The following is a 16,409-nucleotide window of genomic DNA, read 5'->3' as shown; positions in this document are numbered from 1 at the left end:
ATATTGGGCTATGAGGAAAAGGTAGATGCAAGACGAAAAAGATTCTAGACCTCAATTCATTTTCACCTCGTTCTTTTTCCTTGTTTTAGGGTAATTTCACAAAAAAATAGTTGTGGTAGCTCTTCTTCTTTGTCGTTCATCCGGTTTTTATTTTGAGGTCTAATTAATTTGGATTCATGTTAAAAAGTTTTATTTTGCTTTAAAAAAAAACTCTTCCTAATAAAGGTTATTTCATTCTCAAAGATTAAATCCAAGATTAGTAATTAAGTATGGATATGTTGTATGTACTTAACATGTCTAAGTATCTCAAAAGTTGAGTCACCTAACGTATTCTACAAAAGATTAGGAAACAATTGCACTCCAAACCGATCCATTCCTTTTCTTCTTCTTCTTCTTCTTCTTCTTCTTTTTTTTTTTTTTTTTTTTTTTAATAGAAATAAAAATGTACATTAATCAAATCCGCTAGTTAGATGTACAAAGCAAAAAGAAGCTTAATTGACAACTCAAACGGGAAAAGTGTCAAATCAAGAACTTCACCAAATAGTGATAAAGAAAAGAAAACTTAGTTAACTTATGACATACAAGTATTACAGCAACCTGTTATATTTGTAATCTTTAACTAATGTTATTCTTTCTGGATTAGAACAAAGCAATAAAATCAAAAGGAAAGATTAAACAAAGCAAATAATTTCGACAGGAACCAGAAACATGGGAATATTTAAATTAGAATAAAGAATAAAGAAAGCGGATCAAATCTAAGGCAAGATATTTTTCAACAACTGGTCAGAATATTTTGATAAACAAATAAGTTGAACCACTCATTTAGTAAGCTGGTACTTTTATTTGTCTTTATCTCATAAATCTTTTGGACAGTCCCATAAAGATTATTGGATTCGAATCCTACTGTTCAGTAGCGTAAGAATGGAGAGTTCACCACTAATTAAGCTTCTATCCTATGTGATACCCACTAAGAAAGGTACTAATTAATTGGTAATCTATTTGAAGAATAATTAGAATCTTTGAACTTTTCCCTTAACAAGACTTGAAAATGGGTTGTAAATTCAAGAGATAAAATTATCACTTTTTCGCGAATTTCACACCTCAATTATCACACGTTCTCTTTTTCTACCTAAACTATCACCATTTATGTATTAAGACACACCTCAACTATCAGTTGTTCCTTTTTCCCACTTGAACGATGGTGATAGTTCAGGTAGGAAAAGAGAACAACCGGTAGTGTTTTAATACATAGAGATGATATATAGTTTGGATAGAAAAAAAGAATAACTGATAGTTTGTGTGTGAAATTCGCAAAAAACCGATAATTCAAGTGTGTTTTTTATCATTAACTCTAACGTAAAAAATATTTTTTTTGAAATATATGGCCAACCGCCTACTTAATTAAGAATAAAATAATGAAAAGGCGTAGACACAAGATTGTGGTTTGATGGTGTAACAACAGATAAAACCTGAATGAAATAGCTGGCTAGTTTGATTATGAAGTTAATATTTTATAATCTTTGAAGCTTTGAATTCGAGGTGACAGAGAACCTGAATGCACCATTTGCCTCTGTTACAAAAAAGCAAAGAAAAAAAGGACAGCATCAAAATAAATTTTGGTATTCGATGTTAGATTAGGATAGATTCGGTAAAAATTTAATCACACGCTTATTTGCACTAAATTATACTACTAGCTAGTACTCTATTATAATTAAGTAAAAAAATAAGGTTAGATTTTTATTAATTAACTATTATTTATTAGCAAGCAAGTAAATTAAGATATTGCTATACATTCCTTGAGAGGTCGTTTGTGGGGTGTATTAGGTAAGAATAATGCTGCTACTAAATTTTAATATACTGTAATATTTAATTGTAAATTTAAGTCTGGTACAACTAATATCAGTATTGCTTAGACCTTAACAATATTGGTACTATTCGTAATTCACATGTTGAGTACTATTTAGAAATTATGAAATGCATGTTGTTTAATACAATAAATCAAATATTCGATAAAAAATAGTGTCAGCGTTATAAATCTCAAACATAACTAATCCAAACATTACTAAAATATACACCCTACCAAACGAATGTTGAATGACTATAAACACGCGATACGGGTAATTTTTTACTTGATTCTCTATAATCAAAATTCTCAGCTTTTAAGTCAAAAATAAAATAAAAAATCATCCACCTGAAGTTAGATCCAGTTTCCGTACGATCTGATTCTGGACATAATTACATCCCCATCTTTTTAATTTAACTTTACTAGTTGCATTCTACGTTCCAATTACTGTATTTTTACTTGTCAGAAAAAGAAAAATAAGTTTATAAATTTGAAAATATTTTTTTCTTTTCCTGTACACTTATGTTCCTCAAATACGAAATAGACGTGTCATTATTATTTTAAAAATAGATCAAAACTTATATTTTAAAAGATACATGAAAGTAGTAGGGGTCATCTGATTTCATTAATAATGTAATGGTTAGCATACCCGATAATTATATCAAGCCAATGTATAAATGCATGATATGTGTTTTCACGTAGATATCTAGTACTTAATCATGGTTAATTTATAGCATGTATTATCACCTTATTAGATCACTTAACTACAATAAATTTACATAATATGATGTAAATACTTGGTGCACGTTAGTATTTAACACATAAGTATCAATAACAAATGACATGTAAACTGAAAATTTAAATTTCTTCAACGAAGCGATATTAGTGTTTCTTTTTTATATAGTCAGGCCTCTCTATAACTATCATTGATCCTCTATAACAATATTTCACTATAACAATCATATTTCTGTGTGATCAATCTTTCATGATATGTTATATTATATATGTTCTCTATAATAACATATCGCTATAGCAGCCTAAAGATTTCGAAATTCAATTTCGACTGTATTAAAAATTTTCGGCTAACATAATGCAAAGGGAAAAATAAAAAGGGGGTCCAGAATTTGTGGAATTTAATGTCCATCCCTCTAAATATGGTAGAAGAGGTTGTATTTTGGTCCCCAAGGGGTTGGTTGTAAGGGGAGCAAAAAAGTCATCATTTGGGTTGCATGGAATTAAGTATGTGCGGTCCAACGAAGGGGCTAAAAGTGAAAGTGGGGACTATAAGGTACTAAAAGAATAAATACACCATTTTGTATTTTCATGATATGCTTCTTGAAAGTATGGAATTAGTAGGGTTACCTTCACGTGGGAAACACGTGAACTTGTTGGAAGAATTTAAAATTCTATATATGAGGACTAAAATCAAATTAAGCACTTGGATTACCCACCAACCCACCCCCTACTTGCTACCTATAGCAGTGTGGACATGGGGTTTTAGAAATAATTTTATTAGTTTTTCGATTCAAATTTATATGACATAGTGTAATTATGCGGTACTTCTTTCAATCCGGCTGTAAATTAAAGTGTTACATTTAAAACGCCCGTTAATGGCATCAACTCAATTCCTCAATGGCTCTGCTATCGATGAATCAAGATATACTCCGAGCAACAACTCGGCCGGTATACACTTTACAAAGAAAATTGAGTTGTGAGGTGAGTAATTATATATATTCAGCAATTATTTGTCAACATTGTTCCTAAGTCCAAATTTAGGTTATGTTTGGTAGGAAGGAAAATGTTTTTCAAGAATTGTGTTCGGTATGTAACAAAAAATATTACTCCCTTCGGATAAAAGGGAGCGTCCATTTAGCCATTTGCACACCACTTAACAACAACATACCCAATGAATATCACAATGTGGGGTCTGGGGAGGGTAGAGTGTACGCAGACCTAAAGGGAGGCTGTTTCCGGAAGAGCCTTGGCTTGCACACCACTTAAGAAAATACTAATTCCAAGATAAAAACAGGAAATTTGACTAAATTGCCCTTAATTAAATTGGTATAGATATTTGATCACATAGCACTTCATAGAGGCAAATTTGGAAAGATAAGGTTAATTCTTTCTTGATTTAATATGTGGACACTCTTTTTGACCTAAGAAAAAAAAAATCTAAGTGGACACTTTTTTTGATACGAAGGGAGTATTATTAAAAAAAAAAAAAATTGTATGTAATCTAGACAAATACTATAGGAGGTGGGGGTGTGCGGTGGTGGGAATGGGGGTGAAGCTGAAGTGCGTTAGAGGGCGAAGAGAACACAATCAATATGAAATGTCACTTGTGGAACTTGTTTTCCCTACTTCCAATAGGAAAGTCATTTTCCTCATTTTTTAAGAACTTGTTTTCCTATAGAAGAAGGGGAACCTTGGCATAACTGGTAAAGTTGCGGCCATGTGATCATGAGGTCACTGGTTCAAGCTGTGGAAACAACCTCTTGCGGAAATGTAGGGTAAGGCTACTTACAATAAATCGTTGTGGTCCGGCCCTATCCCGAATCCCGCGCATAAGGGAAACTTAGTGCACCGGAGTGCCTTTTTTTTTTTTTTTTGGTTTACTAGAGAAAATATTTTTCAAAATTTTTACCAATCGAACATTAAAAAAAACTAGAAAACATTTCCTAATATTTTCCTCCATACATAACACACTCTTAATGACTACTATATATTGTTCACTCTCTCATCCCACAACGAAAGATGAAACGTACTCTCACACCAAGTCCATCCTCATTTTATATATAACTAGCACTAGTCAATATCTAATAACACATATACATGTCTTTCTTCTATAATGTAAACCAAGCATTCATCTTAGATTCAATCCTATTCGAGAATCAAGCGTCGAAACATCTAGAAGGGTTGGCTTATAGTTATTCAAGTATAGATACCTCCCTCTCCTAACCGACCCTTTCTATAAATGCACAAATTGATTAGGCTGAATAATTCCCTATGTATAGAAATATCAGCATTTGATTGATCTAAGTTCGTAGAACGCAACCCCATATGGACATGGAATAAGAGTGACAGTTTCTACATTTTTTTTTTCCAGTTTCTTTCCAATAAAAAACACACAAGTCTCAGTTAAAGAGTTGGTAGACAAAAATCGATGTGTGGATTGCAGCGAAAATTACGTAAGATGGCTTGGACGAAGATAAAAATTAAGGAGTAAATGGTTATGCATAAACAAATTTATGATATAACTCTGTTTATTATATACAGGGTAGGGTCAATGCCAAACCCTAGCACCACAAGTTAGTATAGACTGAGTGACAATTTCAGAATTATTCAACTGCGTGTATAATGTATATAACATATTTAACCAAAAAAAAGGTATATAACATGTACTAGGTATGTAATTATGTATGTAGATAGAATCAAAAGTAGTTTACATGTCATTAGTCAGTCCATATATTTGAAGGATTAAATACTCAGCCTAATCCTCTTAAGTTAATTTTTGACAGGCCCCATCGATATTGAGTTATAATATTTTGTTTAGGTGGTGCCCGATTAGCATATGTGTTAGAATTATCAGAAGGGCTAGTATTAGAACCTAAGGAAGTATATATTAAATAGTTGATAGTCATATTTTTATAATGGTCAATAGTCGGTAGTTCTGTTTTTACAAAGCACTATACATTCAATTATTGATACAATAACTTTTTATATAAAGGAATATATATTCAATTGTTGACATAGTCCTTTTTTTATTTATTTTTTATTTCTTATTTTTTTAATAATGGTGATGATAGCTTCCTTGCGTGTGTCTTGGCTATCTCATCTGATAAAATCACCTTACATTTTTTATCCTTATTAAGATTTGAAGTCTCTCTCTCTCTCTCTTTTTTTTCTTTCAAAAAATTCACTCACTGGATTAATCGATAGGTCATAATCTAGGTACCCTCCATATAGATATTATTGTTCTTGAAATGCTTTTTATTTCTGTTAAACCAGAACAGATGTGAAAGAGGCAAAAACGAATTAAAATAACTTTTCCCACGTGTATTTTAATTTTGTCTTAAATAAAGGGAGTATTTTTTTCGTGGCAGAAAGAAAAAAACGTTTTCTTCGTGCTTATGTATTTATGCTTTTTCTTTGCCTGTATTAACCGACAATTCTTCTACATTTATTTTTTATTGAAAGTGTTTTTACACTCATGAATCCAATATTCTGAAATAATTTCTTATGTAATTTTGGCCCTTTTCCGTATGTGGTCAAGTATATATATAAAATACTTTTTGTTTAATATACATAAGAAATTATTTTATATATAGTATATACTAGTTAATATACATTAAAAATAATATTATATATAGTATATAATAGTGAAATATACGTAATATATAAGTACAAGAATATGTATACTTGTTCAAGGAATTGTATAATATATATCATATAAACGATGGTATCTTTTTTTATGGATTAAATTGCTAGCTGAGTATATTGAGATGTTTAGAAAATTAACTAATGTGTTTTGATATGTATTTAATTTGGTTATCACTAATATAGGAAACTCCTTATTATTAGCCTTTTATTCATAGCAACATTTTTTTTATTTATGGTATAAAATCATGCATATACCCTAAATATAGAGTATATATTATAGATTATGTAATTTAGTTACTAGTTGTAGATTATGAAATATTTTACTTATTTACTTGTATTTATGTAACTTCCCCGTTTTTAGTTTTGCCAACTTTTATGGGGATATCTAGATTTTAGAGTAATTGGGTCGCATTTTAGAAGACAATCCAATAGCTTCTTGGCCCAATAACAGGTGAAATTGGATCCAATTATATAAGAGATCTTTAAACAAATAACCTTTTTTGGGATCCTAAACGGTAGGCCCTCCGACGGTCAATTTTCATAGATATTTGATTTTGGAACCATCATTTAAGTTATATCCGTAGTGTGTCAAAATTAGCAAGTCTATCTACTTTGGATAAATTTCATACATGGGGTGTACGAAGTTAGACAACTTCTGACAAAATATTTGCAGTTTCATTGGCTGAAATTCAAAGACATACGATTGATCAAGTTCAATCATTTTTGTATGAACTTCAATCATATCTAACTTTAGATATTTTTGTTTGAAGTTTGATTTTGTTAAGACTAACTGAAGTTGTTTCGACGCTGATAAACATGCAAAAAATTGTAACGGAACAACTACATGTTAGGTCTCCAAATAAAATAACCCTTATTTGTTTTCCTTTTCTATTCCAAACACAACAAGCCTACTTGGGATCTTGGACCGGTAAAAGACAGAGTTGTTTCGCTTTTTAATCGTCCAAACATGATTTTTTATTGCTTAAAATGATAATAATTTGGTACAATGTTACTACTAAACACGTTGGAAACATTTATATAAATCCTCACTAATCCAATTAAGTTTAAACTGAGATTCATATTTGTACAAAAAAAAAAAAAAAAAAACTCTCTTAAGGAAGAAAATAAATATTCTCTCACAATAATCTAAACATTAACTCTTTTAGAATAAATTCAACTATTCAATACCAATTCATAATTCAACGTCCTATGCTATCGTACAGCTTTAAGTAAAAAATTAAGTTATTTAAACAAGATTACAAAGATAATTCAGATCACATTTATTTCATTCATGGTTTGACAAGTCCTTAATACTACTACTATATTTTACATTTTTTTTTGCGTGGATTGTCCTTCTTTTAGGGTGGCCCTTAATTTTTGGCCCTCAAATTGGTGGTCTTTAATTTTGTCCTTCGCCTAATACCCCGAGATTACGGGTTCGAACCCAGCCTCGCAAAAAAAAAAAAAAAAAAAAAAAGGAATTTCGCGCAGGGCAGAATTTTACCTTCAAAAATCTGTCTTGCGAATCTAAACTTCTGCCTTGTAATTTTTTTTTAAATTTTTAACTGAGTGGAAGTTCGAACCCGAAATCAAGGGATTCTAATGAAGGACAAAATTAAAGACCACCAATTTAATAGACAAAAATTAAAGACCATTCCAAATAAGGCCATTCCTGCGAATTGCCCACATTTTATAACTTGGGCCATCTGCTCTTGCGAAAGCCCATTTGTTTTACTTTTGCGTGTTCCTATTTTTCTCCTCTTTTAACACAAGTTTTATTTCTTGGATTAAATAAAAAGGAACATATTATTAGACTTTATATTTTTTTCCTCAAATACAATTATTATGATTTTGTAAAATTGATTCTTTAGATTCTAAGGCGGAATGTTCCAGGTGAGATTCTTTTTTCCCCTTAAAACTCTTCTTTGATAAAGCTGTAATAAATAGTGTTTAGTTTTCTTTCTTTTTGAGTTTCAAAACTCTTTTTTTCCTTTTTTTTTTTGAGGTAAAAAATCTTTGCTTTTAGCTTCTGAGATTATTCTTTTACTCTATGTAAACTGAAATATTTAATTTTTATTTACTCCTTTTGTTATTTCTTTGTAGTTTTTGTTGAAAAAAAAAATCATTTTTACCTAATTCTTTTTGCTCTACTTTTTGTGGATCAATTTGGGTTTTTTAAGTTTGGTATTAAAGTTTTAATTTTTATTGAGTTTCCAGTAATTTTTGTGCAGGTGGGTTTTTAGTTTGGTATTAAAGTTTTAATTTTTATATACTTCTTTTCCTATTTCTTTGTAGTTTGTGTTGAAAAAAAAAACAGTTTTACCATAGTCTTGATTTTTTTTTCTGCTCTACTTTTTGTGGATCAATTTGGGTTTTTAGTTTGGTATTAAAGTTTTAATTTTTATATACTTCTTTTGTTATTTCTTTGTAATTTGTGTTGAAAAAAAAAAGCATTTTTACCAAATTCTTGATCTTTTTTTTGCTTTGCCTGTTGTGGATTAATGTGGGTTTTTAATTTAGTATTAAAGTTTTAATTTTTATTAGGTTTCCAGTAATTTTTGTGCAAATGGGGTTTTAGTTTGGTATTAAAGTTTTAATTTTTACTAGGTTTCCAGTAATTTTTGTGGTTTTATAGTTTGGTATTAAAGTTTTATTCTTTATTGGGTTTCCAGTAATTTTTTTGCAGATGATTTTTGTGGTCTGAAGGAAGCTATCATTGTATGATTGAATAGCTAGAACAAAGTTGAATCAGGTTAGTGTAGCTTGTGGAAGTTATATTAGTTCATGTTTTTTTTTTTTTTTTTAATGATTGTAGAATCAAAATTACATTTACAATCAATGCATGTTGATTGTGTAGATCTCCTCTGTGAATGATTGTGTTTGGTAGAGCTTTCTTGATGATTTATGTTATCTATGATGTTTTCTTTTTCTAGCTATTTTTAGGGTTTCCTTTCTTGTGTGGGGTGGGTGGGGGGTATTAGAGGGGGAGCCAAGATTTTTAGTTTAGTTTATATGTGTTAAATAAAATTTTAACACAAATATAGGGGTTTGAGGCTAAGTTATTGTGTTCTGCCGAATCCGTAACGACAATGCTGCATTAATAACATGGTAAATCATGAGCTTTTTGGGTTATAATTTATTGACCTTCCCTTTTTTTTATTTTTTACTTTAAAAAAATAATAATTATAAATCATTCCATAGAGAACAAGAAACTCAATGCTAAAAGTCATTTGATTCTCTTCTAGAGACTTTTGATTTTTCCATTAACTCTACAACTTCTTTTTGGAGGGTGGCAAAGTAGTTGATTCGTATTTTAGAAAATAATCTTTGTTCAAGAACCCTATTAGTAATATTTCAAGTTGATAATGTGTAGTTGCCGGTAAGCTACTTTTATCCACTTTTGGTGGGTTTCGTGATGCTAGGGTTTTCCTGCACTTGGAAGAAGTAGGAAAAGGAATAAATAGTGATAATTTGATACTTCGTCAATCACCTGTTTGACGAACTTTTAGGAATGATAAATGTGTCTCAATTTGCTCTTGGGCTAAAAAGTAATGTAATGGAATCTTGTAGGCACGTGGTGTTTTGTATGGTAGATAAGTTATTAGCTCTTTACTCATGGAGAAGGAAAGAGCTTACGTAACATCTGCATTTGAGCATAGTTTCCACGCTTAAATATTCTCCCTAAACAACATGGTAGATAAGTTATTAGCCCTTTACTCATGGAGAAGGAAAGCGCTTACGTAACATCTGCATTTGAGCGTAGTTTCCATGCTTAAATATTCTCCCTAAACTACATGTCAACTAGGTTGATCAGACTCTTTGCAAATATGCTGCCACACCCATGTTGGATCCTCCAAAAAAGCACTATTTTTGGAGGATATAACATGCACCTGTCGACATTTTTGAAGAGTCGGAGCAACATAGCATGTCAAATTGGTTATATGTGTCTAGTGAGTTGTGAGTGTATACTTGCTTTGCATGATAGTGAAGGATGCACTACTTATCAGGAAAGGAAAAAAAAAAAAAAAAAAAGAGTGCAATACTGGCACACTTGCTTCTTCATGTAGGTGGGTGCCTGCAAATTCTGTGTGTGAAACATACGTGTGTGAGAAGGAAACTACTTTAGTGGTTGTTGCATGGTTGTTGGTGTTTTCCATATAATATCAAGATCATAAGATGCTTGGTAACTGTGGCTTTCATTGGAGCAATCAACTTATCTGCCAAGGAGATATGTTGCTCTCCGAGTAGCTGTTTTTCTTGTCTGAACTTGAGTACGTGGTAGCTCAGTTATATTTCTAGAAAATTTCTGCCTTTTCATCGTTGATGAGCATACAAAACTCAAGATTTTTTCTTAACCAACTATACTAGGTCTGTTAGTGTCACGCGCATAATGTAAGTAATTCCGCTAATTAAGAACACTCATTCCTGAACTTGTCCAGTTTCTTGTCCTGCCAGTCACTTGTAGTTATACTACACTGACTGTTACTTCTATTTACTGCTCATAATTGAGTTTAAACCTCTGCATTATAATATAAACCAGTAATATCTATGGACTTAACATGCTGAAAGGGAGTTTTGAAAGCAACAGGTAATTGTTGTACCTCACTTCCTTTTCGATGTTTGCTTAAAAAGTGTGTATGCTTAAAGATGGAGACCAAAAGAAATAGGCTGAAAGGAGTTAAAATTTGCATCATAGATTACAAATTTTAGTCGGGGCAGGGGATTTGATGGTAACTAGTACGCAAAGCTGTCATTAAGGGTTAAAAGCATTTATGATAAACATATTTAGTCCTCGAGGAAAGCAGAAGTTTCTTTAATTAGATTGGTCATTTAGTTTAATTATATATGTCTCTGTGTGTTGTGTGCACACATACAACCACCGCCTCTCGGTTGAGAGCCATTATCAATTAACTTTCAGTAAGTCTTCCGTGTAACCTTGCTCCTGGAAGGGCATTAACAAAATGAAGAATCCTTGGAATAGTTAAGCTTTTTGTTTCATTGTAAATTAACTAGTTTTGAGATGGTGGTCAACCTACAACGCTCCTCCTTTACCGGGTTTGTGACTGGCAATTTGATAAGCTCACATGGATGGAGTTCAATATGGTCTAAGATGAGCTCAATTTTCCTGGGATTGAGGCATAGTTTTGTTGTTGTTAAGCTTTTGGTTTATAGGAATGAGTTGGAAGAGGGACAAGGGTATTTAGTTGAGTGGAAGAGCTAAACCAATAGCTAAGTCTTTCAACTTTATTAGGAAAAGCTTGTGTGTGGATAATTCTAACTATTTGACATCAATTATCAGAAATATTAGCTGAGTTTTAACTATGGAGTTGTGGTCTTATCTTTGGCAGCATTTTGTGATTGTTTCATCAATGCAATAACTACTGGTCAATCCAAGCTGGATTGCTTCACATATTTTTAAAATGATTTGAGAATATTTGGGATATTGTTGAAGTTTGAATTGCTGCCTATATGGGATTCTTTTATGGAACCGTTGAGACTGTGGTATGGAGTGCAAAAATCAATGGAAGTAGCGCGTAGAGTATGGAATAAGTATAGCTTGCGCACTTGCATACGAGCGTTCCATCTATTTATAAGTCTTGTTATTCCAGTAGCTTCTTGTTTAGAACTATATGTATTTAACCCTATTTAGCGTCTCATTGTTTGTGTGCATGGTATAAGCCATTATGTGGTCATCGACCGATCATGAAGTCGAGATGGAATAGGTCATTGTTTCAACTTATTTTCATGCATTACTACTAGTATATGCTAGAATAATTTTTTCCCCTAAGGTACAAAAAGTAGCCACCACATTGTGACATGCCATTCATCTAATTTAGATCAAGACACAAAATTTTACTTGGACAATAGTAGGATATGCATTTTAAGTTAAAATCTGGAAGATTTTGTGGGCTTCATTTGCAACTTGTAAATTGGACCTTCGTCAGGTAAATTAAAGTTAGCAAAGTTGATGAATTAATATGGCTAATTAGTATCTTATGAACATGCAATTGGCATATAGAGACATGATGTGCTTCACACAGATTTCTTGGACTTGTGAAGTTATCTGTGTAATTGTCGCAAAGAGGAATTACTGTAAGCTACTGTAATAAGTTATATTCTCACATAAGTTCATCCTTTCCTTGTCATTATTTTATTTTTGAGAAGATTAAAGACCAGATAGAGTTAAATAAATTAGGTACTTGTGGTCATATCATAATTGGAACTTTCGGTAGACAGTTTACTATACATCGAATGGGGACCCTTTTGTGGTATAACCATACATGGATTAGCCTTCATTTCTGTGAATTGTTTCACTCGTCATTGCTTCAGTTTTGAAATTCCATATATGTTATTACTAAATGCATGTTGAAAGGTTTATTATCAAACATGGACTATCCTTCCTTGTTGTGGAATGTTTCGTTCATCACGGCTTAATTTAGGTTTTGGACCAACATATATATTGTTATTATTTTTATTAGTATTATTATTTTATAAAGGGTGGTCCTGAACCTTGCACGCACCTCGACTATTCCATCGGTCACTTGCTACCCTCCACCCGCACAAACATCGGGTAACTCCGCTTACCAAGGTTTAGCACCATATATTATTATTATTATTCAATGGATGCTGGAAGTTTCTTTTACGGTTCTCTTTAGTCGGCAATCTTTAATTGTTTGGTTGTAGAGGAACTTTCATATTAGGATTAGATAATGTTGCTTTGAGATGGCATGAATCAGTTTCAAGGGTCATGTTTATGTTACACCTTATCTTAAGACATTGCAGTGGAAAATGCCTGGGGACACTGGGAATCTTTTCTTTGGAACTTGGAAGGGGAAAAGTTCCTAGTGTCTCTACTAGATATAATCTCCCTTGATTATGTTGTTTTAACTTCCAGATTATGTTACTAGCTATTGCAGCTCGGGCACCCAAAGGTATGGCCTAGTGGTCAATGAAGGGGTTGAGAACCACGGGGTCTCAGGTTCAAATCCTAGCAGAGACAAAAAAACTAGGTGATTTTTTCCCACCTGTCCTTAGCCTTGGTGGACAGAGTTAGCTGGTACTTGTTGCTGGTGGGAGGTGGTAGGTATCCCGTGGAATTAGTGGAGGTGCGCCAAGCTGGCCCCGACACTAAGGACAGATGGGAAGAAATCAACTAGTGTTGTTGTCTCTGATGGGATTTGAACCTGAGACCTCATGGTTCTCAACCCCTTCATTGACCACTAGGCCACATCCTAGGATGACACCACGGTTATCAAAATAAAAAAATAGCTATTGCAACTTGAGGCGATGAAGTTTCCCTTTTTAATGGTCGGGGATTCAAAATTCTCAAGTTTTAAGCTCTAAATTTCTTATTTATGTTTCCAATATTCTGGATAGTTTGAGAATCCCAATGAAATCAATAACAAGAGAAAAACTCAATCTGGCTTGAATATGCTAATTAGTGCTCAATAACGGCATCTAGCGTTCTTTTACAATCATCTTGTTTTCCCACTATACCGGCTGATAATACTATTCACCCTCAATGACAAATATCTGCCCCTATATCAACTTAACTGAGGCCCTTGCTTGCTTGTGAAAGCAATGGAGGTGGTAATGGGGTAATGGTGGTCTCTTATTCAATCATATTTTGTGATGCCTAGTGACGACACATAATGCTTAGATTGTAGGGAGGTACATAATTTTTCCTGCTTCCTTTTTTCTTTGTATTTTAAACTGTTACTGCTAATATTTTGGGGCTGGCAGAGAGGATTTCTTTAAGTGGACTGTAGTTTGAAAGGGGGCCCTACATTTTTCACACGGATTTCTTTCCTTTTTCTACTTTTAAAAATGGAGAATGCTATTGAAGCTCATGCAAATTCCATTTGTAGAATTAAAAAAAAAAAAAATTCAGATAAATCTAAGTTAAATCTGTTCTGTTCTTTCTTTTCCACCTATCCCCCCCACAAACCACAAAAACCAGAAAAAAAAAAAAAAAGAAAAAGGGAAGAAAAGGAAACCTTTTTTTTTTTTCCTCTTTTGTGCTTTAGCTTGTGCCAAGGGGAGAAGGTGAGGTGATTCCAAAACCTTCGGGTTTACGTTTGAACTGTTGAAACAAGATATAGTGTAGCTAAAACACCTAAGGGTGTGACCTAGTGGTCAATGAAGTGGGTTGAGAACCATGAGGACTCAGGTTCAAATTCCAGTGGAGGCAGAAATACATATGTATAAGTCTTGTTGAAGAGAGGTATTCAGTACCTGTGCTGGTGGGAGGTAGCAGCTATCTCGTGGAATTAGTCGAGGTGCGCACAAGCTGGGGTGGGGGATGGGGGTTAGTTTGTTGCCTATGTTTGGAAGAGTTCTTTGTGATGGCAGAGTTAGATGCTATCCAATTGATGATATTCTGATTTTTGGATAGGTTGAGGTACCTAGTTGGGAAGAATTGAGTTTGATTATGTTGGAAGGAAGTTTCCCATATTGGAGTTTAAGGTAGGAGAGTGTGAGTCCGGTGCAGGAACTTTGGTCGATAAGCGCGTGTCAGCTTGAAGGTTCTAGTGTCAACAAAAGGGGGTTAGCGTGCGCCATTATTTCTTATTTTCATTGAAAATAATAGAAAGATTTATCTTGTGTAGTGTCCTGTGAAAGTCTTTTTTTCTCTTTCTCAAATGTAAGTTAATAATTGCATCGTATGTTGCTCATTTTTACTTGACATGTTCTTGGAGAAAGCTCGTAGATCTTGTGTGAAGGTTTGAGCCTAGGCGACTGACTACCTTCTTTGGATTCTACATATAGGATTAGGATCTTGTTATAAATATTTATGAGAAGCTTCTATAGTAGAAAAGAAATGCTAGAAACCCTGAATTTGGTCATCTTAAGTTAAACACGATCATTGAACTAGGCCATTGTCTTCCATGGCAGGTGCCATGTATAACCTGGACTGTCTTTGTTCATTTGAATAGCGTAATTCTTCTTTTTCTTGGTTTCCATTTATGACATATATTTTTAAGTATCCGTTCAATGTTTTATCTGATTTGCATATATCATTATTTTGCATTTGGTGAGCTTATTGTTTTTAGCCTTGAGAATATGCCTCCTGCTTTAACGAGTGAATGACACCTAAATAGCTACTAATTTAATGCTCTGAATCATGTGCATTAAATGATTCCGTCTCTCTATTTCAGGTTCTCTTATCAAGGAGGCTTCCTGTGCTCACGGCTTTTACCATCTTAGCAAGTTTGTGCTACTTGTCATTGAAGCAAACATGAATCAACAACGTCAATATGGTGAAGATCAAGTATGTTGTACATTTCACGTTAGTGGCTCTCCTTTTTTTTCTTAGACTTTGCCTTAATCTAAGTTATGCACACAGGATGAAGCCACTGTGGTAGGTTTCGAAGTACCAAGATCACCCGATACAAGTTACAACAATGCACATCCTGGAAACGAAGATGAAGAACGAGAACCACCAATGCTTCCAACACATTTGCACCATACTGTATTAAACCACCGTGTGACTAGAGATCAACCTGCAGATCTTCCATCGCCACAAAATGTGGTTCTAAACCATCTCTATATCGAGAACAGGGAAGCCCCAAGATCTGTTTTGTCCCTCGGTGTAACCCATCGCTTTCGCTCAAAGTATGTTACGGTAGTGCTTTACAAACCTGTTCAAAGGAGAGGAAGTAGCAGCAACACTTGAAACACAAAGATGGAAACAATAGATAAGAGGTAAATACGGAGCAATTGAGCAGTGAAGAACATAGTAGGAACATTAGGATCGTGATCATCGTTGGACTTGGATATCGAAATCAGATTGTGGTTGGTTTCGAAAAATTTACTTTGTAGTATGGAAAAAAAGAAGTTTTCTTGTGTTTTCTGTTAGTTGGGTTTAGCAGAGTCTTATGGTTGTGCATTGGATTATCGCATATCCACTACAATAGTGGACAACCTGTTTAGTATCGATGGCTTAAATTTGGCAACCTCATATTCAACATGTGTGATGCCCTTTACAATTATATACTCTTTCATTCGATGATGGAGCTGGGAATTCTAACAAGGTACAACAACATACCCAGTGTAATCCTACAAGTGGGGCCTGGGAGGGTGGTTTGTACGCAGTCTGACCCCTACCTTGTGAAGGTAGAGAAGTTTCCGGTAGAGCCTCGATTCAAGTAAAGCACATCAAATCAGGTATGAAAATGAAATAATA

The 16,409-nt window shown here is 33.3% G+C and overlaps 1 protein-coding gene across 3 annotated transcripts; it reads left to right on the top strand.

Annotated features, from left to right (window-relative positions):
- Positions 1-7,988: 7,988 nt before the first annotated feature.
- On the top strand, positions 7,989-16,235 carry LOC132065302 (SNF1-related protein kinase regulatory subunit beta-3). Of its 3 annotated transcripts, XM_059458624.1 has the most exons (5): positions 7,989-8,116; positions 8,896-8,975; positions 12,721-12,794; positions 15,382-15,494; positions 15,570-16,235. In XM_059458624.1, exons 4-5 carry the CDS (start codon positions 15,462-15,464, stop codon positions 15,897-15,899), a joined length of 363 nt encoding a protein of 120 aa, XP_059314607.1. In that variant the 5' UTR covers positions 7,989-8,116; positions 8,896-8,975; positions 12,721-12,794; positions 15,382-15,461; the 3' UTR covers positions 15,900-16,235. The 3 variants fall into 3 exon arrangements, with proteins under 3 accessions (XP_059314607.1, XP_059314605.1, XP_059314606.1); XM_059458622.1 differs by lacking the exon at positions 12,721-12,794 and having other exon boundaries at positions 7,990-8,116; XM_059458623.1 differs by lacking the exons at positions 7,989-8,116; positions 12,721-12,794 and adding an exon at positions 8,191-8,228.
- Positions 16,236-16,409: the final 174 nt, after the last annotated feature.

Source organism: Lycium ferocissimum, chromosome 7, assembly GCF_029784015.1.
Source record: "Lycium ferocissimum isolate CSIRO_LF1 chromosome 7, AGI_CSIRO_Lferr_CH_V1, whole genome shotgun sequence".
Lineage (NCBI taxonomy): Eukaryota > Viridiplantae > Streptophyta > Magnoliopsida > Solanales > Solanaceae > Lycium > Lycium ferocissimum.
Note: the sequence above shows the minus strand (reverse complement) of the source record. Positions and strands in the feature narration are given on the sequence as shown.

Bases quoted from the DNA above. Each gene is read 5' to 3' on its own strand.
- LOC132065302 (XM_059458624.1), top strand. From the start codon at position 15,462: ATGAATCAACAACGTCAATATGGTGAAGATCAA. The intron at 15,495-15,569 runs GTATGTTGTACA...TTATGCACACAG, and splicing joins GTCAATATGGTGAAGATCAA to GATGAAGCCACTGTGGTAGG.